The 25,992-nt window shown below is 62.7% G+C and overlaps 2 protein-coding genes across 2 annotated transcripts; both read left to right on the forward strand.

The window, feature by feature from the left end:
- Positions 1 to 331: 331 nt before the first annotated feature.
- Positions 332 to 13,459, forward strand: MAGIX (MAGI family member, X-linked). Its single transcript, XM_038381281.2, has 10 exons — positions 332 to 529; positions 5,567 to 5,723; positions 6,062 to 6,138; positions 6,315 to 6,857; positions 7,138 to 7,413; positions 9,074 to 9,235; positions 9,400 to 9,482; positions 9,766 to 9,927; positions 10,204 to 10,342; positions 12,205 to 13,459. Exons 2-10 carry the CDS (start codon positions 5,659 to 5,661, stop codon positions 12,648 to 12,650), a joined length of 1,953 nt encoding a protein of 650 aa, XP_038237209.1. The 5' UTR covers positions 332 to 529; positions 5,567 to 5,658; the 3' UTR covers positions 12,651 to 13,459.
- A 4,011-nt stretch (positions 13,460 to 17,470) lies between these two features.
- PLP2 (proteolipid protein 2) lies at positions 17,471 to 25,771 on the forward strand. The gene is made up of 5 exons (XM_038381370.2): positions 17,471 to 17,712; positions 23,182 to 23,337; positions 24,121 to 24,216; positions 24,657 to 24,747; positions 24,974 to 25,771. The coding sequence occupies exons 1-5, from the start codon at positions 17,623 to 17,625 to the stop codon at positions 24,991 to 24,993; spliced, it is 453 nt and encodes a 150-aa protein (XP_038237298.1). The 5' UTR covers positions 17,471 to 17,622; the 3' UTR covers positions 24,994 to 25,771.
- The last annotated feature ends 221 nt before the right edge of the window (positions 25,772 to 25,992 follow it).

The following is a 25,992-nucleotide window of genomic DNA, read 5'->3' on the forward strand; positions in this document are numbered from 1 at the left end:
GAGTCCTGGCTCCCAGCCCCCCCGCTCTAACCGCTAAACCCCCACTCCCCTCCCGGACACAGGGAGAGAACCCAGGAGTCCTGGCTCCCAGCCCCAATTGCCTCTGTACCGTGTGTGGCGGGGGTAAGACCTCCTTAGGGGCTGGGGCTAGGTCTGTTGAATGAACGCCCCCCCTTCACACACTGCACCCTCCTTAACGAAGGCTTTATCATGAAATGACTGATGATTAATTACTAGCCCTTTTGGGGCTGGATTGGAGCCAGCGTTCCCTAGAGGGGAAAGGCCCCGTGTCCCATATCCTGGGGCGGGGGGGGGGGGATTAATTGCTCTGGTCTCCGATTGGCCGGCCCGTCTGTCCATCCCCCGCCCCCCCACGCCGCTCCCAGCCTAGCGACGGAGGAGGAGGTGGAAGGTTACCGGGACAGCAAACCCCGTTGCCTTGGCGACCCCCCGTTGCTAACCCCCGCAGCATCGGGTACCACTGAAGAGGGGGGGCTCGGAGCAGCGCCAGAGGCCGGGGCACCCCAGGGTAAAGCCCCCCCCCAGCCAGCAGAGACGGGGCGGGCAGCACGATCAGCTGTTAATTGGATTGTCTCGGGTGGGGGACTGGGATGTAAGGGATGGGGGGAGCTTGGATAGATCGAGGAGGAGCCCGGGGGGGGATCCTAAAGGTGGGGGGGTGTTTGGGATTGGATCTGTGGAGGACAAATGGATCTTAAGGGACGGGGGGGTCGGGGGGATCTGGGGGGCATATGGCAGGGATGGAGGTGGCAGAGGGGACAGATTCAGCTTCCTCCTTTGGGGGGAATCAGGAGTGGGGGAGCCACCTGCCCTAACGGAGACTTCCCACCCTGTGGGGCTATTTCTGGCTTCTCCCAGATGCTAAGGAGGGAGAAGCTGGAGTCACCCCCCCCTTTTAACCGGTCAGATCTAGACTCTTTTTCCGGAGTCTCTTCTGGAGCCTGTGGGAGGCGGGGACCCCTTTTATCAGACCCACCTCTCAGCACCCCTCCCCTGCACAGCGTTGGCTCATGGGATCTAGATCTTCCTGCCAGGGAGCTGCAAAAACTCCCAACACCATCACCCCCCCAACACACCCCAGGGCTAGGACCCCAGGGCTGATTCTCCCCCCAGGCTGCCACCCCCGTTCACGGAGGCCCCAGGTCTGGGATCTGTCCCAGCCTAGATCCAGGCTATGGGGAGCAACTCATTTAATGTGCCGGGCCCCAAGGACCAGCCCAGTCCCGCCCAGCTCCATCTCATCTCTCCCCCTGGCCCAACCCCCGGGCTGGGCTCCAGAAGCCTCCAAAACAACCCAGTTCCCAGATGCGTCCCCCATCCCGCCTGCCTGGCTTTCCCACTGGTGTGGGGTGGCTGGTTGAGTTGGGGGTGAGGCGTCCTGCTTGGACCCTCTGTCGCTTTGGGTTGATGTTGGCCTATTCTGCGATGGCCCTGTTATTTCTCCCCTTCCCACCCCAGGTGGCAAGATGACATCCCTACCTCATGCCTCCCACCATGGCCAAGGAGCGGATGGAAACCTCCTCCCCATGCAAAGGCTGGAGGGAAACTGGGGCACACGGCGGCAAAAGACAACAGCAGTTTTCCCCTTCATCCCAGCCCCTTTCACCAGGGTGGAGCTGTGGGGCGGAAATGCCCGTTTCCCAATCCTCCTGTCCCGCATTATCCATCACGCTGCCTATGGACTAGCCACAGACAGCTGCAGCCGTGCCAGCCCGGGTCGAGCCTGAACCGCATCGGCCTCGGAGGAGAGCAGGGTCTTCCGGCAGGGCCCCCTTCTGGGCAAACGCCCTCTCTCCGCACCAGCCGGCCTGCCCCACCTTCCCCCCAGCCGCAGCCAAGTAACATCACCAGCCACTCAGAGCCTGGGTAGGGGACGAACCTGCCCCCTATCACACCACCCATTTCTAGATCACACCTCAGCAAAATGGGTTCTAGAGTTCCCGGATCCCCACTGGGTTCTCAGGGGAGGGAAGTGTTTCCAGTTATCCAGTGGGGCCCGGTGGGTTCTAGAGTGACCGAGGTCTCTCTGGATCCCACCTGGGTTTTAGAACAACAGGGCCGCTTCTAGATTTCCTCCATGCCTTCCAGAGCAATGGACCATTTCCCTGTGGTTGTCCCCCATCTCTCCCTCTTGCTTCAGGAGCTGCTGCGGCCCCTTCGTGACTCAGTCCCCCAGCCCGGTCACCCCGGGATTCCCCTTCTGCAGGGGGCGGAGGCTTCATACACCCTGCCTGTAGCACTACCCCCCGCCGTGACTGGTAGGGGGTCCTGTCCCACTGCGCCCCCCCACCCCAGACTCCTTCCTGCCAGGCTCCTTCCCACCACAGTCCCTCCCAGCTGCACCTTCTTCTGATTTGCAGCCTCCAGTTGACATCCCTCCTGTTTGCTGTCTAATTGGCTGATCAGCCAATCCAGCCCTCCCAGGGCCAGTGTGGGGAGACGCCCCATCATCCAGGGGGCTTGAGCCTAGATCCATGTTCTAGATCCCCAGAGTACTCGAACCCTGCCCTGGCTCCTCATGTGGGTCTAGAGTAACCCGGGGGGGAGCTCTAGATCCCAGCCAGTCCCTACATCCTGGGATCTAGCTCTCCTGGGGGTTCTAGAAGGGGGCGGGGGGGGTTCTAGAGCCCAGCAGGTTCTAGAGCCAGAAGGACCTGAGAGATGGGTGGAGGGGGAGCCCAGGGGGCTGCGGGTCAGGAGTGAGGAGCATTTTCCCCCCAGGCTGGTTCTGTGGGGCACAGCCGCCTTCCCCAGCTGAAGGGGTGCCTTGGGGCTGGGGATAAGAGTCACCAGTGTCTGGACCCAGGTGACTGAGGAGCCAGAGTCCCCCTTCCATGGTCCAGAGTGACTCTAGGGGAGACAGGAGAGAGGAGACATATGGGGTGATGGGGGGCACTGTGGGGCAAAGGATTGGGCAGGGGGTGCTCTCTCCTGGCAGTCAGGGCCATGTGCTGGGGGGCTCTGTCGGAGGGGGGCTGGGAAGGGTGCACTCTCCCTTGGCAAGGCTGGGTGCTAGGGGGTGCCATGGGGGGGATAGGCAGGGGGCATTCGCCCCTGGCAGTTGGGGCTGGGTGCTAGGGGGTGCTGTGGGGGGACTGGGAAGGGGGTGCTCTCCCCTGGCAGTCAGAGCCAGGTGCTGGGGAGGGGGAGGGGTTTGAAAGGTGGTGCTCTCCCCTGGCAGTCAGGGCCAGGTGCTGAGGGGTGCCATGTGGGGGCTGGGTAGGAGGCGCTCTCCATTGGCAGTGGGGGCTGGGAGGCACCATGGGGCAGGGGGCTGGGCAGGGGGCACTCGACCCTGGCAGTCGGGGCCAGGTGCTGGGGGGCGCCATGGGGCAGGGCAGCGGGCGCTCTCCCCTGGCAGTTGGGGCTGGGCACTGGGGAGTGCCATGGGGCAGGGGGCTGGGTAGGGGTCGCTCTCCCCTGGGCATCAGGGCCAGGCGCTGGGGGGTGCAATTGGGCAGGGGGCGCTGTGGGGCAGGGGGCTGGGCAGGGGGGGCTCTCCCCTGGCAGTCAGGGCCGGGCGCTGGGGGGCGCCATGGGGTAGGGCTGGGCAGGGGGCGCTGTGGGGCAGGGGGCTGGAGTGGGGGTGCCAGGGGGCTGGGCAGGGCGCACTCTCCCCTGGCAGTCGGGGCCGGGCACTGGGGGGTGCCATGGGGCAGGGGGCTGGGTAGGGGGTGCTCTCCCCTGGCAGTTGGGGCTGGGCACTGGGGAGTGCCATGGGGCAGGGGGCTGGGTAGGGGTCGCTCTCCCCTGGGCATCAGGGCCAGGCGCTGGGGGGCACCATGGGGCAGGGCTGGTCAGGGGGTGCTGTGGGGCAGGGGGCTGGAGAGGGTGTGCCAGGGGGCTGGGCAGGGGGCGCTCTCCCCTGGCAGTCGGGGCCGGGCCCTAGCATGGGGTCTTGGGGCAGAGGGCTGGGCAGGGGGCGCTCTCCCCTGGCAGTTGGGGCTGGGCACTGGGGAGTGCCATGGGGCAGGGGGCTGGGTAGGGGTCACTCTCCCCTGGGCATCAGGGCCAGGTGCTGGGGGGCGCCATGGGGCAGGGCTGGGCAGGGGGTGCTGTGGGGCAGGGGGCTGGGGAGGGGGTGCCAGGGGGCTGGGCAGGGTGCGCTCTCCCCTGGCAGTGGGGGCCGGGCGCTGGGGGGCCCCATGGCGCAGGGGCTGGGCAGGGGGCGTTCTCCCCTGGCAGTCGGGGCCGGGCGCTGGGGGGCAACATGGGGTAGGGCTGGGCAGGGGGCGCTCTCCCCTGGCAGTCGGGGCCAGGCCCTAGCGGGGGGTCTTGGGGCAGAGGGCTGGGCAGGGGGCACTCTCCCCTGGCAGTTGGGGCTGGGCACTGGGGAGTGCCATGGGGCAGGGGGCTGGGTAGGGGTCGCTCTCCCCTGGGCATCAGGGCCAGGCGCTGGGGGGCGCCATGGGGCAGGGCTGGGCAGGGGGCGCTGTGGGGCAAGGGGCTGGAGTGGGAGTGCCAGGGGGCTGGGCAGGGGGCGCTCTCCCCTGGCAGTCAGGGCCGGGCGCTGGGGGGCGCCATGGGGTAGGGCTGGGCAGGGGGCGCTGTGGGGCAGGGGGCTGGAGTGGGGGTGCCAGGGGGCTGGGCAGGGCGCACTCTCCCCTGGCAGTCGGGGCCAGGCGCTGGGGGGCGCCAGGGGGCAGGGGGCTGGGCAGGGGGCGCTCTCCCCTGGCAGTTGGGGCTGGGCACTGGGGAGTGCCATGGGGCAGGGGGCTGGGTAGGGGTCGCTCTCCCCTGGGCATCAGGGCCAGGCGCTGGGGGGCACCATGGGGCAGGGCTGGTCAGGGGGTGCTGTGGGGCAGGGGGCTGGAGAGGGTGTGCCAGGGGGCTGGGCAGGGGGCGCTCTCCCCTGGCAGTCGGGGCCGGGCCCTAGCGGGGGGTCTTGGGGCAGAGGGCTGGGCAGGGGGCACTCTCCCCTGGCAGTCGGGGCCGGGCCCTAGCGGGGGGTCTTGAAGCAGGGGGCTGGGCAGGGGGCACTCTCCCCTGGCAGTCGGGGCTGGGCCCTAGCGGGGGGTCTTGGAGCAGGGGGCTGGGCAGGGGGCACTCTCCCCTGGCAGTTGGGGCTGGGCACTGGGGAGTGCCATGGGGCAGGGGGCTGGGTAGGGGTCGCTCTCCCCTGGGCATCAGGGCCAGGCGCTGGGGGGCACCATGGGGCAGGGCTGGGCAGGGGGTGCTGTGGGGCAGGGGGCTGGGGAGGGCATGCCAGGGGGCTGGGCAGGGGGCTCTCTCCCCTGGCAGTCGGGGCCGGGCGCTGGGGGGCGCCATGGGGTAGGGCTGGGCAGGGGGTGCTGTGGGGCAGGGGGCTGGGGAGGGCATGCCAGGGGGCTGGGCAGGGAGCTCTCTCCCCTGGCAGTCGGGGCCGGGCGCTGGGGGGCACCATGGCTCAGGGGCTGGGCAGGGGGCGCTCTCCCCTGGTCATCGGGGCCGGGTGCTGGGGGCGCCGTGGGGCAGGCTATTTCTGTGCTGCTGTTACCTTCCTGCCTCGCCCCAGAGATGGCTGCATCTTAGGAGGTTCCAACTCTCCCGTTCTCTCTCTTCGCAGGGCTGAGGCAGCCAGTGCCGGGGGTCACAGGATTCACCCCGGCAGGCAGGGACCCCGGTTTGGGCCCTGAGAGCGAGGCCACCGGCTGCGCCATGGGTGGGGCTGGGCCCCATCTCCAGCACTGGGGGGCGGAGCAAAGTGAAGCCTGCGGAATCAGGTGATTCTCTTCCCCCAGGCCGGGGGTCCTGTAGGGGGCGACAACTGGGGTCAGAGGGGGTGGGCGCTTCCTGGGGCAGTTGAGGATGTGGGGCCGGGAAAGGGATGATCTGGGGCTAAGAAGGTGCAGCTGGCGTGGGGAGACACTGGGGGAGGGGCAATTGGGGGAGATCCAGGGGGTCGGGGAGGTGGGAATGGGGGCAGTGTGTGGGGGGGGAGCATTTGGAAGTCCCAGGGGGAGGCAGGGGGCTGTGCAGGGTGGAAAAGGGGAGGAGATAGCTCTCCGAAGAGGGGAGCCCCCCAAATATTTAATACCACCATATATTCTCTCCCTCCCAGCTGCAGCGCCCACCAGAGCCCCCACAGGGCCCCTGAACCCCTAATCCCAGCAGCAGAGACAGCACCAGTGGCTGGAGGTAAGTGGAGGGGGTGCTAGGGGGCACCGGACACTCCGTACCCATCCCCTGGGTACTGGGAGGCCCCGCTACCCCAGCCCTGGCTGCTAGGGGACACTGTGACCCCGCTATCCCTGCCCTGGGCACCGGGGGGTGACGCGCTCTGCCCCATTAACTCTCCCCTCTCTGCCCCACAGTGAACGTGGTGGTGGTGGTGGACGGGAGCTGTATCCTCCAATACACCCATCGTGACTCCCCCTGCCATTGCCTCCACCACGGGGACGCCCTGCCAGCCCATCAGCCTCCCCCCTGCTATGGGGCCGCTGCCCCCTGCAGCCCCCCCGCCGCCAGGCCCACCCTCTCCCGCCGGGCCCGGGGCCTGGGGGTCCGGTGCTGCACTGAGTTTTGCCTGGGGGAGGAAGAGGAGCGGGCGGAGCGGAGACCCCGCCACCAGGGGGCACCCCCCCGCCGCACCCCACCGCCCGGCCGGCTGACGCCGGTGCCCCTGCCCCGCAGCGCCACGGGGCCCTGGTTTACAGTGGAGGCGCCAAAGGACGGTGGACCCGGGGCCCAGGTGGCCAGGATCTGGGACCGGGGGCGCTGCCCCCTGCTGGAGGAGGGCGACCTCGTGGCCAAAGTGAACGGGGCCGACGTGAGGGGCCTCGGGCCCCGGGAGGTGGAGAACGTCCTGCAGCAGCACACACGGGCTGGGGACGTCATCCTGCTGGTGGAGCGGAGAGGTAATGGGGGCCCCGGGCACTGGGGGGGGGGCCGTTCCTGGCTGCTTCACTTCCTGCCTGACCTACTAGGGGGCGCCAGGGTCCCTGGCTGCTTCGCTTCCTGCCTGACCCACCAGGGGGCGCCAGGGGCTGCTCGTGGCTGCTTCGCTTCCTGCCTGACCCACTAGGGGGCGCTGGCTGGGGGGAGCTTCTGGCCTTTCCCAGCAGGCGGAGCTGTGGGGTGTTGGTAATTTTGGGGAACCCCGTACTTATTGACCCCCCACTTTTCTTTTCCCCCCAGGTCCTGGACTCCGCCAGGCCCCCCTGAAGTCCCTGTTCTCCATTCCCTCTCCCTGCTGGGATCCCCCCCGGTCGGGGGGGCCCCGGGGCTCTTGGGGGGGTCCCAGCAGGGATACCCTGGCCATCACCAGCTTTGTGGGGCCCGAACCCAGGGACATACTGCTGTGCCCGGCCCGCTGCCGCGGGGGGGAGACCCGGAGGCCACGACGCCCCCAGCCCACGGGGAGGCATGGGGAGCTGGGGGGCAGCGTGGCCCCGGACAGTGCTGGGAGAGCAGGTAAGTGGGGAGGGGTGCATGGCAGGAACTGGGGGGACAGAGGTGGGCGGGAAGTAGGGGGGTTGGAAGCAGAGGGCTGCAGGTTGGGGGAAGTGACTATGGGGAATGGGTTTTGGGGTGTTTAGGACTGCGGTGTCTGCAGGGCTGGGGGGGTCTGTGGAGTGGTGGGGGAGGGGCTGGGGGCACAGCAGAGGGGGAATGGGCTCCATGGGGGGGAGTGAAGGGAGGGCAGGTAGTTTGCGAGGATGGAAGATGGGGGGACTGAGAAGAGAGGGGACCATGATGCGGGGATGATGGATGCAATATGGGGGGGCTGCAGGGGGAGGGGCAGGGAGCTGGGGGGCTCACCAGGAGATGGATATATGGGGCAGGGTGACTCCTGGGTGGGGTGGGGGACATGGGGAGGCTGCCTCCCCCCCATACTCCCAGCTATCCCCTCTCCCCCTGCTTCTGAGCCCCCCCTCATCTGAGCTGGCACAAGAGACCCCATTGTGTTCTGCTCCCCACCGTGTCAGGCTCCACCCCCTACCCCAGGCGGGGGGGGCACCTGTGGCCGGGAGGGGCTGCCTGTTCCACCCCATAAAGCTCTGGAATTTCTCCCCCCCCCCGCTCCCCACAGTGCCCCCTGCTGGGAGAGGCCTGGCGCTCCCCCCCAGCTCCCAAAGGGTTAACCCCCCCACACGCCCACATTCCCCCCCCCCCAGTGTCCTTGACTTTCTCAGCCCAGCTTGTTTGTCCTGGGAAACTCCTCAGGGAGGAAGGCGGCCGAGCTGGGGGGCCTGTGGACACCCCGCCCCACACCTGTGCCCCCACCAGGAACCAGGGGGCTCCCCCCCGCCACCCCACAGCCAGCCATGCTGCAAAGGGTCCAGTCCGTGCTGCGAAACGTCCAGGGTTTGAACCGACACCCCCTCCATGGCCCCCGGCTTTCTCCCCCTGGCCTTTCTCCTCCTGTCCTGGGTTTGGGGGTGCAGTGGGGGGGCTGCATCCTGGGGGAGGGGGGGCTTTTGGGGGGCAGATGGAAATGGGGGGCTGGAAGTGTCTCTCACCCCACACATGCCCCCCCAGCCTCCCTCCACATAACCCTGCCCCCCAGACCACCACCCTCCACTCTGCCACCTCCATACTCACACTTACCTCGACTCTCCCAGCCCCATCTGCCCCACCTCCAATCCCCCTCACAAACCCCTCTCCCCCACCCTGCACACAGCTCCTTCAGCCCCCCACGGCCCTCTATATCCCACACTTTGCCTCCTACCCCACAGCCCCCCTTACCCCCCACAACCAACTCCATCCCCTCCTCCCACCCCTCTCTGTCCCCTGCCCAGCCCCCCCCCCCCGGTAAATATTGACCCCAGATAAGAGCTTCACGTTTGAAAGCTTGGGGGAGGGAGGGAAGAATTTGGGTGGGGCCCTATCTGGAGGAGGGGGAGGGTCAGTGTTTATAGGGGGCCTAGTTGGGGGGGAAAGGGGGGAGGCCGATGCTGGGTGGGGGGCTCTGGTCTCTAGAAGGGGTTTGGGTCTGGGCGGGGGAGGTTGGGCCAGTGCAGGGGGGGTCTGGTCATGAGGGAGAAGGGGGGGCAGGGTCTGTAGGGAGGAGGTTCAGTTCATCAGTGGGGAGGGTATTCACTGACCCTCTCCCCGTCTCCCCCCTGCCCAGCAGACAGGCTGGTGCCCGGACCCAGCGGAGACCCCCCCAGCGGGAAGCATTCAGAGGACGGGGGGCTCCTGGCCCGGTTCTCCCACCGTGAACTCAGGGGCCTCTTTCGCCAGGCGGAGGCCAAGATCCGGCTGCGAATTCTGCCCACCCCCAGGGACACAGGTGAGTCCCCCCCCAGGAGGAGGAGGGAAGCGGGCAAAGGTTGGGGGATGGGGAGGGTTGGGAGTGGGGGAGGGGAGAAGGACGGGAATGTGAGGGAGGGGCTAGAGGGGGGGGCAGGCCACTGCCCCCTCCCACACCCACTGAGCCCCCCATCCTCTCCCCAGCTGCCTCCAGTGACCTGGACGCGGCCGACATCCAGGTGGAGGAAGGAGCTGGGAGGCCGGGGTGCCGGCTGCCCCAGCCACAGGTAGGGGGCAGGGAGAGGGGCTGGTATGGGGGGGGAGGGAAGGCGGGGGGCCAAATGGCTATTGCAGGACATGGATATGGGAGGAGGGCTGGGGTCACCGGAATGGGGGCAGATAAAGGGGAAGGGGTGGGGCCAGTGGGGGGCAGATATGGGGGAGGGGTGAGGCCAGCGTGCAATTGGGAATGGGGATGGGGAGGGGCAGGGCAGCGGGTTTGTTATCAGGGGCTGAGAGCCCTTGGGCTGGGGGACCCAGCCAGGCACTCACCCCACCCCCATTCTCTAGTGTCTGTCGGTCCCCTGGGACCCCCCCAGCTACTCGGTGGAGCTGGTGCGTGGCCCCCTCGGTTTCGGGTTCAGCCTGCGTGGGGGCAGCGAATACAACATGGACATCTATGTGCTGGGGCTGCTGGAGGGGGGGCCAGCCCAGCAGAGCGGCAAGATACAGGTACCCACCTGGACTGGGGGCCTATGGGGCGGGGGGCAGGGCAGGGGGCGCTCTCCCCTGGCAGGGGGGCCGGGTGCTGGGGGGTGCCGTGCTGCAGGGACTGGCCGGGGGGCTGGCCGGGGGATGCTCTCCCCTGGTGGGGGGACCGGGCGCTGGGGGGGCACCGTGCGTGGGGACTGGGGCGGGGGGCGCCATGCTGCAGGGGGTGCAGGGCTGTGGCGTGGGGGTTCCCCCTGGTGGCAGCAGCCGGTACTGCAGGGTCAGTCTCTGGGGCAGGTCAGCGACCAGCTGGTGGAGATCAATGGGGAGCCCACGCTGGGCATGACGCATGCCCGGGCAGTGGAGCAGATCCGCCGGGGGGGCAGCCGCATCCGCCTGGTGCTCAGGAAAGGCGACGGCTTCGTGCCTGACTACGGTGAGTCCTGGCCCCCTCCCTGCCTCCCCCCAAAACTGAGGGCAGATGGTATTTCCCCACCACCCAAGGGAGACGGTAGGACCCACAATAATATTCTCCCTATCCCTTGGGAGATGGTACGATCTAAAGTGAGGTTCTTTTCCCCCCTCCTCTAAATCCTAAGGAAGATGATACCACCCATTCCTGGGGCGATATGACCACCCCACCCTTCCCCTCCCTCCCCACACAATCCATAGTGACCTCCCCTGACTCTCCCAGAGCAAATGGTACAACCCATGGTGACCCCCCACATCCCTGGAGAGATGATACAACTCCATAGTGACCCCGTGCACACATCCCAGGGCAGATGGTGCAACCCACAGCAACATTTCCTTCCTGCATCCCTGGAGAGATGGTACACCCCTCAGTGACAACCCCTGCATCCCTGGAGAGATGGTATGACCCTTAGCGACCCCCTCTGCATCCCTGGGGAGATGGTGCAACCCCATCATGACACCCTCCCATCCGAGGGCAGATGGTGCGACCCATAGCTGAGCGGGTGGCAGGTGGCCCAGTGCATGGGGGGCAGTGGGGTCGGGGGGGACAGTGTATAATAGCTGGGAGCTGGTTTACCCCTCTGCCTCTCCCCCATGGGGGGCATCTCTGAATGGGGGGCAGATTTTCAGAGTTCAATACTCATCCTATTGCTTTCCCCTTTCTGCCCCTTCTCTGACTCTGACCCTCCACATCCCCCCATTCTCCTTTTGTCCCTCCCTGGGCCCCCCTACCCCTCCCACCATGTCCTCTCTGCCCCCCTCCCCGGCCACCCCACACCTGTCTGCCCCACCCCCACCTGCCCATGCCCCCTGCCACTCCCACTATTCACGGCACCCCTCATGTCCCGTTCTGCCCCCCATCCCTGCTGTCCCCTCCACGCCCATCTGTCCCCCTTCCTGGGTCCCCCCCATCTGTACTGTCCTCCCCAGTGTCCATATGCGCCCCCCCCACAGCGAAACCGCTCTGCAGCCTGGCGCTGTGCGTCACCAACTCCCGGCGGGGGGAGCCCTGCTTCTGCCTCGTGGGACGGCTGGAGCGTGACTGGTGGGTTGCCCCCCCTTGGTCACAGCAATGGGTAATTGCTCCCACCACAGCCCAGCCAGCACAATGGGCCCATCCAGGTCTGCCCTGGTCAGAGCAATGGGCCAATCCACTTCCCCCCACCCAATCCCACTCACAGCAACGGCTAAATCCTTTCCCCCCCAAGGCCAGAGCAATGGGCCAATCCAGCCCCTGCATTCCAGTCATGTCAATGGGCCAATCCAGTTGCCCCCCCCCCAGATCAGAGCAATGGGCCAATCCTGCCCCCTCTCCCCACACTACTGGGCCCCCTTTATCTGTTTGCTTGGCCAGTCCTGAGAAGACCCCCCTTCACACTCCCTGGGAATGTGGAGTTTGGTGCTGTTTCCTGGCAGGTGGGTGTCTCGCCAGTGCCAGAGAGATAGATACTCCCCCCACCCCATAGATGGGGATATATGAGAAACCCCCCCTCTCTGTTCTTGGTCCCTTGCCCTGACCCTGCTGTACCCCACAGACTACCCCCACCCTCACATCACTGACCCTGTTGTACCCCCCACAAACCCCCAATACCAACCCCCCCAAAGCTTCACCAAACATTCGCTGTTTAGCTAAACCATCTGAACTGATGTTGGCGAGGACATGCGGGTGGGTGGGGGACACCCCCCCAAAAAAACAGGGGGTTGATCCCAGGGGGCAGGACCTCTAAGGAAGCAATCCCAGGGTAACTGTGAGGAAAATGGGGGGGTCTTTCACTATGTTCTCTGGGCCTGATCTCCCCCCCATCTCATTCTCTCTCCCCTCTCAAGACCGTGAGCACATCCCCAGCCCTGCCGGGCGGGACCGGATGCCAGAGGGTGGACCGGCACCACACGGCTGGAGAGCAGACACGGCCAAGAGGTCTCTGCGCTGGGGACAGGACGCCAGGGGCTGCCTGGAGGCTTCTCCCAGCAGTGGCGAGCGAGGATCCCACCACTGCCACCAACGTGGGTCCTGGGACCATCGGGGTGCAGAGCAGGGCTGGCTGGCATCAGGGAAGGAGGCGGAGGCCAGGAAGGGAGACAGCGGGTCCCTCTCCCCCCAGAGGGAGCGGGTCTGGACGGGCCTCTCGGAACCAGCCCCTGGGCCCTGGCTGGTGCCCAGCAAGGAGCGCCTCTCACGGGCCCTGAGGGGCGTCTGCATGGGGGAGGGGGAGGACGACGAAGGGGGCAGCCTGGGGCGGGGCAAAGATGGGGAGGGGAGGAGGAGGACCTAGTTCAGCCCTGCCCAGCCCCGGATGTTGTCAGTGCCTGGGACAGTCCACCCACCTCTCATCTGGATGCGCAATGGTACCTTCCGTTCCCCTCTCATCTCTTCTACCCAGCTACGTAGCGGTACCCTCCACTCTTGTTCCCCTCTCCACTTTGACTAATGGTACTGTCTAATCTACTCACAGTGCCATTCCCCTCCCATCAGCTATTGGTATCATCCTCTTCTGTCCCCCGTGCTGTGAAATGGTACCTTCCATTCGTCTGTGTGTGGCTCCCCCCCCAGCCATGCAATGTCCCCTCCCCCATTCATCGTCATACCTCTACTCTTCTGTGCTATGGTACTGTCCACTGGTGCCCTCTGTACTTGGCAATGGTATTGTCCATTGGTAATTTTGCACCCCCTATGTCAGGATTGCAATGGTACTGTCCACTCTATTTTACCAACACACTCTACAGAGTCACACATGGACTGACCCATTCCATGGAGGGGGAGGAAACTGAGACAATCCATTTCATCATGGGGGGGACTCTCCCTGCATAGGGCAATGTCAGATGGACTGATCCATAGGGGATGGAGCCAGCACACGTGGCTTGATCCACTCCATGGATGGGGGTATGGGTGGAATGGGCAGATCCATTCCACCAAAAGGAGGGTGAGTGCTCCACCGCAGCTCAAGACAGATTGATCCATTCCCTTGAGGTGGGGGAAGGATATCACCAAGAGCTAAACCATTTCATGGAGCAGGGCGGAATGGACCGATCTGTTACAGACTCGTATGTGGACTCAACCATTCTGTGCTGGGGGGGGGGAAGGTCGGACACACTCCACAGAGCCACCACAGATGGGGGGACGGGCGGGCAGGGGAGAGAGCGAAATGGATCAATCCATTCCATAGTAGGGGAGAATGGATCAAACTATTTCATGGAGCAGGGAGGAATAGACCAATCCATTACAGGCGCACGTGGACTGATCCATTCTCTGCGTCGGGGAGGGGGAAGAAGATGGACACAATCCCCAGAGCCACTGGATCAGACCATTCCATCAAGGTGTGGGGGAGATGGGAAATTACTGGTTCCGCTCCAGAAGGGTTCCTTCCCCAGAGGATGAGAGATGGGAGGGGTCACGGTCTCGCATTAAGATGCTGCAGTTGCCTTGGTTTCTGTCTCCATGGGGACAGCGTTTATTTAAAATAAACGGAAACTCTCCCTTACTGGCAACGAATAAAGGGAAAAACCCAAAGAGGTTTGTGGTTGTGTCGCCCGAGCCATTTCAGTAGCACAAAGAGCACCTGGGACAAGCCCGCCCCTCCACAGAGGGGACCCAGGCGTCCTGGCTCCCAGCCCCCACTCCCCTCCCTGCGGAGAGCCCAGGCGTCCTGGCCCCCAGCCCCTGCTCCCCTCCCAGAGCTGGGAAGAGAACCCAGGAGTCCCGGCTGGCTCCTCCCACCCCATAATCCACCCGACTTTGCTCCCCTCCCAGCCCTGAAGAGAGATTCCCCTGCGCTAGCTTCAGAGTCCCACAGCCTCGCTCGACGGGTCGGGGCCTCCTCCTGGGAGCCGGATTCCAGCCTGTGCCGCTCTTCAGCGCAGGAGCGTCCCCATCTCCCGCTGAGCTCCGGTAGCTCCCGAGGGCCAGGTGCTGCTGAGCCCGTCGGCGGCCGGCCCCCGAGGTGGGTCGTTACCTGCCGGCGAGTCCAGCCGGGTGCAGCTTTGGTGTGGACTCACGGTCCTGGAGCGCCTCCTGGTGGCCCGATCAAGCATGGCAGCCCCGTAACCACTGGTGGGGCACGCAAGAGTCCTAGCCCAGCTCAGAGGGACGAGCCCTCTGCTACCCTCCCTGGGCTCTGGCCACTTTTGCTCTGCCTCAGGCATTTCCTTGAGCCCAGCTGCCGGTTTCCGTTCCAGGGTCCTGGTCCCATTGGGGGTCTTTCCAGGGAGTGGAAACTCTTGGTTGGCTGGTTGGTTACCTCCTTGGCTACCGCTACCGCTACCGCTACCTCCTCCTCGAAGGTCACCATCAACTCCCCCCACACCCTGCAGCGCTTTACACAGCACACGTGACCCAGCCCCAGCTGGAGCTTATCACTGAGCAGGCCTCCGGCCTTTAAAGGGGGCAGGACCGTTGCAGCCTCTTGTGGGGGATGTTGGTAGCAAGTAGGGGGCAGGGGAGAGTGCCGGCAGCCAGGGACTTGGGGGCCCGACGTCAGCACCAGAGATCAAAACTTGTGGATCCGGAGTGAGGGTCAGAATCCAAATCCCCGTCAAGGCCGGGAGTTCAGGAGCAGAGTCGGTCCATGGTAGCCACATTGCTGTCATGACTGGGGGCTACCAGTTGGGTCTCTTGGGCAGGGCTTTCCATAGTGGGTCATGGAGAGGGGGAGGGATCCCCATGCTGCCAAGGGGTGGGGTGGTGACAGAGCTCCTCTGAGGCCCACTGAGTGGAACATGGCAGTGGGCCATGCAAATGGTGGATGGGGGGAAAAAACTAGGGGGTAGTCACTGGTGGGCCATGGCCCTCAGGGGCGGAGCGGGGCAGGTGCTGGTGGGGGTGTCCGGGTGAGGCAGGGGAAAGGCTGGTGAGGAAGGGGGCTGATGGGTGACTCTTCTCTGCTGGCTGTGCCCTTGAGAAGTCCTTCTCCACCCCCTGAGAGCCTCCCTCCTGGTCACTGTCATCCTTGTGTTAGTGGGATGCCCAGATGCTGCTGATATTGCTGGAGGAGGAAGAGAACTGATCAGGGAGGGGAGTGGGGTCTAGTGGTTAAAACGAGGGTGGGGGCTGGGAGCCAGGACTCCTGGGTTCTCTCCATGGCTCTGGGAGGGGAGTGGGGTCAAGACCTCCCCTGGAGGGAGCCAGGGAGCAGTGTGGGGGGAGGCGGTTCAGACACATAGTACCACTGATGCCCCCTACATGCTCTCAGCCCCCTCCAGGTCTGCAGGCTGTCTTTGATTCCACCAGCCCAGCTCGGGTGGGCTCCCCCCTGGCCGGTAGATGGGGTGGGGGGAGTGGGGTAGGCATGGGAGGGGGGTGACTCCTGATTAAGCCTTGGAGCTGAGCCCAGATTCAGGCCCCAGTCCCCTCGCAGGCTGGGGGGACTCCAGCTTTGCCACCCCAGGTGCCAGCTGCTGTTTGTTCCCCAGCCTGGCCACTTTCTGCCAGGCTCTGCAAACACCTGGTGACTCAGCTGCTGGTACGACACCCACATGGGTCCCGCCTTGCAGGGCGCAGCCACTCCTGGGTCGGGGGGGCAGGTGTCTGGGGGTGCAGGTCTGGGAACAGCTGGATGGATAGAGGAGGGTGTGGGGAGATGGGGGGTGGCTACATGGATGTGGGGGGAAGGAGTGGGGATGGGTGGATAGAGGGGTGGCAGGATAGAGGGAAGCAGGGATGTGGGGGGGAAGAGGTATGCAGGGGTATGGGTGGGGAGATGGAGGGATGTGGGGGGATGGATGGATAGAGGGGTGGCAGGATAGAGGGGCGGAGGGAAGCAGGGATGTGGGGGGATGGGTGGATAGAGGGGTGGAGGGAAGCAGGGATGTGGGGGATGGGGGGATAGAGGGGTGTGGGGATGGGGGGATAGAGGGGTGTCAGGATAGAGGGAAGCAGGGACGTGGGGGGAAAGAGGGATGCAGAGGGATGGGTGGGGGGATGGATGGATAGAAGGGTGGCGGGATAGAGGGGCAGAGGGAAGCAGGGATGTAGGGGCATGGAGGGATGCGAGGGGATGGGTGGATAGAGGGGTGGAGGGAAGCAGGGATGTGGGGGGATGGAGGGATGTGGAGGGGCGGAGGGAAGCAGGGATGCGGGGAATGGGTGGGGGGATAGGGACACAGGTGGGGGGGGGGGTGACTAGATCCCTTCTCTGTCCCTTCTGAGCCATTTGTAATGTACAGAGCGGGGGCGGGGGGGTGTAGATAAATCTCTTTCATGACTTTGTGTTATGCCTCTATTTTCACACAACTTTATATCAGATCCTTGTATAGAAAATGCTGTATTGAGCCCTGGTCTAATGTCTTTTCGCTGGGAGTAGAATAAGATCCCCCCCGCCCCATTAATCAATGGCCCTGTTGAATGACCGAGGCTGGAAGGCAGCACCTCCAGCCCTGGGAGCGGGACCCCGGACAATGAGCTGTGTCAGGTGGGCTCACTGAAGAAGAGCGGACGCACTGGCAGCCTTGGGGGTGAGGCGCCAGCCCCTTCTCTGGGGGCACCCGCTTTGCAGCATTGGGACGACCCCCAGAGGGAAGCAGCACAAAGGACCGAGGGACCCAGCCCAGACTTTGACTTTGACTTTGACTCTGGGACAGATTCGCATGCGAGAACCGTGGGGTGTCTTGCAGGGGACCCCGAGTCTCGTCCTGTCAACAGCGGGACCCCCCTCGTCCTGACTCCTGCTCGGCAGCCCCCCAGCTCCAGCCCTCCTGCGTCTCACGCCCCTGGCCAGGGACAGTAAGGGGGGCAACTAGTTGGTAACAACGACAAGACGGAGTGTGGGGGCGGGGGCGTGTAATGTCCATCATACGCATACGATACAGTGTTGGTTGATTCAGGTATTACCAATAAACGTGGTGCCTTCTCCCCCGAACAGATCCCGTGCGGTACTTTAAGTACAACAGGGATCCAGTCGCGTCCCTCCCTCCCTCCCTCCCTCCGTCCGACTTCCTCTGTTCTGTGCCTCTAGCGCCCCATAACCAGCCTGGCTTCTCCCCTGAGCCCTCCACAGCCCCTAGGCCAGGCTCCGGCGCCCTCCCTCCTCGCTCTCCGGCGCCACCTTAACCGAGATCTGATGCCACCTTAACCAGGCTCCTGAGCCGCTCCCAGTCCCCACTGCCTTTCTAAAGTGATGGGCTCCCTCCGGCTCCTCTTAAAGGGCCAGCCCCGCCCGGCCGAGCCGCGCCCGGCCCCACGCCCTGCCCCGTCGGCTGCCAGCTTTGACAGTCGCTTAACAGCTTGAGTCGTCTGGGGGGTTCTCCGGGGCTATGGACTCCTCTGGCGGCACCCCGGGGTGCATGGGGCAATGCACCAGCTTCCTCCGCTCCCACAAGGGCACCATCCTGGCGCTGGAGATTGTGAGTTATCTGGGGGCGGGGGGCACGGAGCTGGGGGAGGGGGGTCCCGGGGAGCACAGATGAAGGAGGCACCCATGGGTGTCAGCCGCAAGTGTCAGGTCTGACAGGCGACCCACAGAGGCACAAACAGGGTCCTGACCCGGTCTTTCCACACCCGCTGCTCGAACCCACCGGACCCTGCCCAAAGCCAGGGAGAGAACCCAGGAGTCCTGGCTCCCCACTCCCTGTGCGGTGTGTGTGTGTGTGTATCTGTGTGTGATTTCTGGGGGGTTACCGCCCTGTTGGAGATGAATCAGCTGCAGCCCATGAAGGGTTAACACTTGCAGAGCTGGGAAGTGGCTCCCGCCAACGGGAGGGAACTGAGATTCAAACGGGTGGGGGGGAACCGGGACTCCTGGGTTCTCTCCGGTTTCAGAGTAGCAGCCGTGTTAGTCTGTATTCGCAAAAAGAAAAGGAGGACTTGTGGCACCTTAGAGACTAACAAATTTATTTGAGCATAAGCTTTCGTGAGCTACAGCTCACTTCATCGGATGCATTTCTGTATGAGCTGTAGCTCACGAAAGCTTATGCTCAAATAAATTTGTTAGTCTCTAAGGTGCCACAAGTCCTCCTTTTCTTTTTGGGTTCTCTCCCTGGCTCTGGGAAGGGAGTGGGGGCTAGTGGTTAGAGCAGGAGGGGCTGGGAGCCGGGACTCCTGGGTTCTCTCCCTGGCTCTGGGAGGGGAGTGGGGGCTAGTGGTTACAGCGGGGTGGGGGGAAGCCAGGACTCCTGGGGCCTATCCTAGTTCCTCCGTGTCCTCCGTTATTTCGACACCCCAGAGGCTCCCTGCAGTTTGTGTCCCGCTGGGCCTCCCGGGGCCATGTTCCGGGGTGTGGCTGTCCCGGACACGGCTCGCGCGCGCTCGCTTTCTCGCTCTCTGTGTGTGTCCGTCCCCCTACTGGAGAGGCTGAGCCCTGCACTGTGTGTGTGTGTGTGTGTGTGTGTGTGTGTGTCCGTCCCCCTACTGGAGAGGCTGAGCCCTGCACTGTGTGTGTGTGTGTGTGTGTGTGTGTGTGTGTGTCCGTCCCCCTACTGGAGAGGCTGAGCCCTGCACTGTGTGTGTGTGTGTGTGTGTGTGTGTCCGTCCCCCTACTGGAGAGGCTGAGCCCTGCACTGTGTGTGTGTGTGTGTGTGTGTGTGTGTCCGTCCCCCTACTGGAGAGGCTGAGCCCTGCACTGTGTGTGTGTGTGTGTGTGTGTGTGTCCGTCCCCCTACTGGAGAGGCTGAGCCCTGCACTGTGTGTGTGTGTGTGTGTGTGTGTCCGTCCCCCTACTGGAGAGGCTGAGCCCTGCACTGTGTGTGTGTGTGTGTCTGTCCGTCCCCCTACTGGAGAGGCTGAGCCCTGCACTGTGTGTGTGTGTGTGTGTGTCCGTCCCCCTACTGGAGAGGCTGAGCCCTGCACTGTGTGTGTGTGTGTGTGTGTGTGTGTGTGTCCGTCCCCCTACTGGAGAGGCTGAGCCCTGCACTGTGTGTGTGTGTGTGTGTGTGTGTGTGTCCGTCCCCCTACTGGAGAGGCTGAGCCCTGCACTGTGTGTGTGTGTGTGTGTGTGTGTGTGTGTCCGTCCCCCTACTGGAGAGGCTGAGCCCTGCACTGTGTGTGTGTGTGTGTGTGTGTGTGTGTGTGTCCGTCCCCCTACTGGAGAGGCTGAGCCCTGCACTGTGTGTGTGTGTGTGTGTGTGTCCGTCCCCCTACTGGAGAGGCTGAGCCCTGCACTGTGTGTGTGTGTGTGTGTGTGTGTGTCCGTCCCCCTACTGGAGAGGCTGAGCCCTGCACTGTGTGTGTGTGTGTGTGTGTGTGTGTGTCCGTCCCCCTACTGGAGAGGCTGAGCCCTGCACTGTGTGTGTGTGTGTGTGTGTGTGTGTGTGTGTCCGTCCCCCTACTGGAGAGGCTGAGCCCTGCACTGTGTGTGTGTGTGTGTGTGTGTCCGTCCCCCTACTGGAGAGGCTGAGCCCTGCACTGTGTGTGTGTGTGTGTGTGTGTGTGTCCGTCCCCCTACTGGAGAGGCTGAGCCCTGCACTGTGTGTGTGTGTGTGTGTGTGTGTGTGTCCGTCCCCCTACTGGAGAGGCTGAGCCCTGCACTGTGTGTGTGTGTGTGTGTGTGTGTGTGTGTCCGTCCCCCTACTGGAGAGGCTGAGCCCTGCACTGTGTGTGTGTGTGTGTGTGTGTGTGTCCGTCCCCCTACTGGAGAGGCTGAGCCCTGCACTGTGTGTGTGTGTGTGTGTGTGTGTGTGTCCGTCCCCCTACTGGAGAGGCTGAGCCCTGCACTGTGTGTGTGTGTGTGTGTGTGTGTGTGTCCGTCCCCCTACTGGAGAGGCTGAGCCCTGCACTGTGTGTGTGTGTGTGTGTGTGTGTGTGTGTGTCCGTCCCCCTACTGGAGAGGCTGAGCCCTGCACTGTGTGTGTGTGTGTGTGTGTGTGTGTCCGTCCCCCTACTGGAGAGGCTGAGCCCTGCACTGTGTGTGTGTGTGTGTGTGTGTGTGTGTCCGTCCCCCTACTGGAGAGGCTGAGCCCTGCACTGTGTGTGTGTGTGTGTGTGTGTGTGTCCGTCCCCCTACTGGAGAGGCTGAGCCCTGCACTGTGTGTGTGTGTGTGTGTGTGTGTCCGTCCCCCTACTGGAGAGGCTGAGCCCTGCACTGTGTGTGTGTGTGTGTGTGTGTGTGTCCGTCCCCCTACTGGAGAGGCTGAGCCCTGCACTGTGTGTGTGTGTGTGTGTGTCCGTCCCCCTACTGGAGAGGCTGAGCCCTGCACTGTGTGTGTGTGTGTGTGTGTGTGTGTCCGTCCCCCTACTGGAGAGGCTGAGCCCTGCACTGTGTGTGTGTGTGTGTGTGTCCGTCCCCCTACTGGAGAGGCTGAGCCCTGCACTGTGTGTGTGTGTGTGTGTGTCCGTCCCCCTACTGGAGAGGCTGAGCCCTGCACTGTGTGTGTGTGTCCGTCCCCCTGTTGGAGAGGCTGAGCCCTGCACTGTGTGTGTGTCTGTCTGTCCCTCTGTTGGAGAGGCTGAGCCCTGCACTGTGTGTGTGTGTGTGTGTGTGTGTGTCCGTCCCCTGTTGGAGAGGCTGAGCCCTGCACTCTGTGTGTGTGTGTGTGTGTGTGTGTGTGTCCGTCCCCTGTTGGAGAGGCTGAGCCCTGCACTGTGTGTGTGATTGCTGGGGTTAGAGAGAGAACATCTCGTGTGTGTGTGTGTGTGTGTGTGTGTGTGTGAGAGGGTCACTGTGTGTGCCACCAGTGCAGGGTGTGTGTGTGTGTGTCTGTGCGATAGGGTGTGGACGCCATGTGGCTGGAAGGGCGCAGGGTGTGTGTGTGTATCTATCTGTGTGTTGGTGTATGAACATTTGGGGTGGGGCCTGTCTCTTGCGGATGTGGGCGTGTGAGTGTTTGTATTGTGGAAGGGAGTGCGGAGAGTGTCCCCATCTCTGCAGAGATGGGGGGAGGAGGGGTTAGTGTCTTGTTAGGATGGGAGAGGTACAATGGGGGGGTGAGATTATAATCCTGACTTCACCCCACCGAGTGCCCCTCAGATCTGGCTGTGCCCATGGGCAGGGAAGAGGATTCCCTGCACCCCCCACCCCCTGCACCTCACCCAGAATCAGTTATTAGCCACCCCGCCCAGCTCTTGCAAAGGGAGAAATGAGCCGAGGAGAGAACCCAGGAGTCCTGGCTCCCAGCACCCCCCTGCTCTAACCACTAGACCCCACTCCCCTTCCAGAGCCAGGGAGAGAACCCAGGAGCCCTGGCTCCCAGCCCCTCCCCCCCCGCACTAATCAGTAGACCCCACTCCCCTGGCTTTCCTTCTAAAAGGGGCAGGGTTCCTTTAAGGCTTGGGGCATGTTCTCCGGGGAAGGAGAAGGGGCGTTTATGGGGTGGGAGTGGGAGCGGCAGGGGCAGGGGCAGGTCCCGGCAGGACCGAGGTGCGGTTGGTTGGGGAACATCCACCCAGTTCCGCGCCCTGTCCAGACCTGTCTCCTCGTGCCTCGCTTTCCCCACCCCTCCACTGCTGGGGGCAGCACCTCCCTGCCTCAGTGGGCTGGCCCGTCAAGTGCTTGCCGGGGGGGGATTTATCACCCTCACGACCCCTCCGCCTGTAACATCCCCCACCTCTGCCTGTTGAATGCACCGCCCCTGGAACAGCCCCCTCCACTCTGCCTTTAGGAGGCACCCCCCCTTTCACAATCCCCTCCGCTCCGCCTGTAGCAGGCACCGCCCCTTTAAGACACCCCCCATGTGCCCCCACCTGTGACAGACTCCACCCCTCCCGACCAGAGACTATTTGGCAGGGGGAGCTGGTTTAATTTAGTCGTTGCCATGGCGACCGGCCCCACCCCCCCTCCACACACTCGCCCCTTTGTGTGTCCAGCGTGGGCTGGTATTTTTAGACTCCAGATGTGACTCAAGCTGGAACATTCCCCAGGCGCCCCACCCGGCCCACGAAGGACCCAGGAGTCCGGGCTCCCACTCCCTTCCCACCCCCCAGCTCTAACTCACTAGACTCCGCCCCCCAGAGCCAGGGAGAGAACCCAGGAGTCCTGGCTCCCAGTCCCCTGCTCTAACCACTAGCCCCCACTCCCCTCTCTCAAGAGACAATTCTCCCCAGGCACAACCAGAAAAGCAGCGGGTGAGTCAGGCCCTTGGCCGAGAAGCGGACGCCCCGTCTTGCAGTTACTGGAATAAGCGTGACTCAGACTCTCCAACCACCCCTTGCCCCTCCTAGAGGGCGCCGTGCTGTGGGGAGCGGGGGGGCGCCGTGCTGTGGGGAGCGGGGGGGATGGGGAGAGCTGGGGGCTGGGGGGCACCATGCTGTGGGGAGCGGGGGGGCTGGGGAGAGCTGGGTGCTAGGGGGTGCTGTGCTGTGGGGAGGGGGGGGCGCTGGGCAGAGCTGGGTGTTGGGGGGCGCCGTGCTGTGGGGAGCAGGGGGGCTGGTCAGAGCTGGGGGGCACCATGCTGTGGGGAGCAGGGGGGCTGGGGAGAGCTGGGTGCTGGGGGTCGCCGTGCTGTGGGGAGCGGGGGGCTAGGCAGATCTAGATGCTGGGGGGAGCCGTGCTGTGGGGCGCTGTGCTTATTTAAACATCTAAACCTGGGGCCCCAACCCGCTCTGCTCATTACCCGCTTTATCCCTTCCCTTTATGTTCAGGATGGGAACCCCGGTGTGCGGGCCATATCCCACTTTAGGGACACTCCCATTCTGTTTCCTTTCATCCCCCTGCAGCTGCCACTGGAAACGAGATTCTCTCTCTTTCACTTCCTGTCCCAAAAGTCTACGGCTGTTCCCCAGCTGCCCTGCCCCAGAGGCAGCTGCCTCTGAACACCTGGCGAGCCTCTGAACATTGCGGCGTTAAGTGCGGCTGTTCCCCAGCTGCCCCGCTCCAGAGGTGGCTGCATCCTAGCAGTGGCTAAAGAATTTTCCTAACTCTTGTCCATTTCCACCCCACCCAGGGCCTCTGTATTGTTATCCTGATCTGCTATGGTGCGTCTTGGACCCCTGGTTACACGGGTGTGGCTATCTTCGAGATGGTGTTTTCCATCGTCTTCTTCATCATCTACACGCTAGAATTAAACAAGCAGCTGGCTTTTGTGCATTGGGGCTGGAGTGTAAGGAGTTTTATTCTATTCACACCATTGTGGGGTGCTATAACATGCAGCTATAATCTTCTTCGGGGTGGCCGCACAATTCACTGTTCTGAATAACCCTTAAAAAGGGGGGAGTTCCCCTAACAAACTGGTTTTAATGTATTAACATGCAAGAAAATAACAGCACAAAAGCCTATGTTAAAATGCAATCAAATTCTTAAAGGTGGATGTGTGACCCCCCCAAAGATATTGCTGCACACACAGATTGTTAATTTAGAATAAATACATGAAGAAATTGCCATAGCGAAAAATATGAAAGTAAAACCAAACATACAAGAAATGCCAATGTAAAAAAAAAAAACACCACAAGTCCATTAAAGGGGTTAATATACTGAGAAAATCCCCCCACGAAACCCTGGTTAATTTCTTAATATACAAGGATTTTCCATGGGAAATTTGTTAAAATGCAAAGAAATTCAGATAAAAAAAGTGTTATTTATCTGCCAGGAAATTTCTGTGCAAACAAGTTAATTAATTTATCACAGGCATAGAAATTCCCATGGAAACAACTCCATACAAATGCAAGGAAATTTCTGTGCAGGAAGCTTTGTTAAACTGACAATTTCCTGCAACCAATTTCATTTATTTATTAATATGCAAGCACGTTCTTATGCCAAAAAAGCCAGTTAAAATGCAAGGAAGTTCCTGTGCCAAAAACTTTGTTAATGTAGGTCAAGTGCATCGTACCAAAGACAGGTCGGTGCATCTCTCTTGCTTCTTACCTTCGATTTCTTTCTTCCCCAGGATTTCATCCGTGCTCTGATTGGTGCTTTGCTCTTCCTCATCACCTCCCTCATCGTAGTCATTCACCACAGGGACGGAGCTGGGATCGCAGCTGGGGTAAGCAACTGTGGCTCCCCTGGCAGCCAGGACCCTGGCAGGGAGCGGGGCAAGGGGGCTCAGCAGGGGGTGCTCTCCCATGCAAGTCAGGGCTGGGCACTGGGGGGCGCCGTGGGGCTCAGCAGGGGACACTGCCCACCAGTCAGTGCTGGCCTTGGCAATAGGGGGCATTGTGCTGCAGAATGTCTGTCATTCATTCCTTGCAATCAGCTGCCATGCCTGATCCCAGAGGTGGCCGCATCATAATGTTGGGTGGGGGAAGAAATGAGGCAAACTGCCCAAAACTGGGGAGGGGGGAAAATCTTTTGCTCCTCTTGATCCACGGGCCTTGAACTGCCCCCCCCCACAACCCTGGATCCTAGCAGTGCCTCCCACTGCAAATCCTCTGCTCCAATCAATATATACAGCAATTAACTCCCGCTTGGTCCCATCCCCCACAGGTCTTTGGGCTCCTGGCCGGCATCCTGTTTGCATATGATGCCTATGTTACTTTCCCCACCCTCCAGAAAACCCACACAGCTGCCCCCACTGGTAAGTGCCCCCACTCCCCAGGATGGGGGGCCTAGACGGGAGGAGGTGATCCTGCCCCACAATGGAGTTGGGAGAGGGCGACCTTGCCCCACCACAGGGCTGGGGGGGGCTAGATGGGAAAAAGCGACCCTGCCCGACATGGGGCTGGGGGGGGGGCTAGAAGAGGGAAGATAGGGGGTGATCCCTGACTCTCTAACGGCCCCTTGTGGTCTCTCTCTCCTTACAGAATCCCCGGAGGCTGTCTGAAGAGTTGCACGAACCCAGCCCCCACTTTGCTGCCTTTGTCCCCCCCCACACACACACTTCGCTGTTTCTAAGGATTCTTGTGCATACTGCTGGGGGGGGGCAAATAAGAGATTTCCCCCCAACTAATCTCCCTCCATGGGGCCCCGCCCCACCCCACCCATGTTTAGAAGCCTTGACAATGGGGATTGAAAGGGGGGAGCCAGTCCCCCACCCCACTAATGCCTAGGTTGGCTGGAGTGAGGATGAGGGCAGTGGGGTCTAGTGGTTTTGAACAGGTGTGGGCAGGGAGGTGGGATTACTGGGAGCCAGGACTCCTGGGTTCTATCCCCAGCTCAGGGCAGGGAGCGGGGTCTAGTGCTTTCTGTCCCTACCACTTATTCCTTTTCAAGTGCCTTTACTCTTTCTGTGCCTCAGTTTCTTCTGCGCTAACAGGTGTTACCTTCCCAGTTGTTCAGGGCAGAAGGACCCATGTGTTTATGTAGGGCCTACCAGAACTGGAGCCCATGGGATGTTTTCAAGGGAAATACATTTTAATATAAGGAGGAGATTTTTTTAAATTAACTAAACTTAATGCAAGGAAACCGGCCCCAGGGTAGGGGACTGGGTGGGGAATGCCACATGGGGGGATTCGTGTGGTGACGCTCAGGGCACTGACTCCCCCCCCCCAAACCTTTCACGTTCCCCCCTCCTCCCCAGTCCCTGGTCCTGCATGTGGCTTGTGTTAATTTCTGCTTATTTGGGGGGGGGGGAGCAGAGAAAGGTTAATAAAAATACTGATGAACAGTTTTGTTTGAGCCCAGTGATGTTGGGGGGCGGGATGGAGAGGTAACTGAAAGGGGGTTCTGAACTGGGGGTGGGTCAGAGGTCCAATCCACCCCGGATGAGAACCATGGGCCCAGCCAGCCTGGATCCCCCCTCCCCAGGTTCTGTTAAAACACAGGTCACATCCGGCCTTATCAATCATCACATTGCAATGACACAGGCGCCCTCTACTGCCAG

Source organism: Dermochelys coriacea, chromosome 23 (assembly GCF_009764565.3).
Source record: "Dermochelys coriacea isolate rDerCor1 chromosome 23, rDerCor1.pri.v4, whole genome shotgun sequence".
In the NCBI taxonomy this organism is placed as follows: Eukaryota; Metazoa; Chordata; order Testudines; family Dermochelyidae; genus Dermochelys; species Dermochelys coriacea.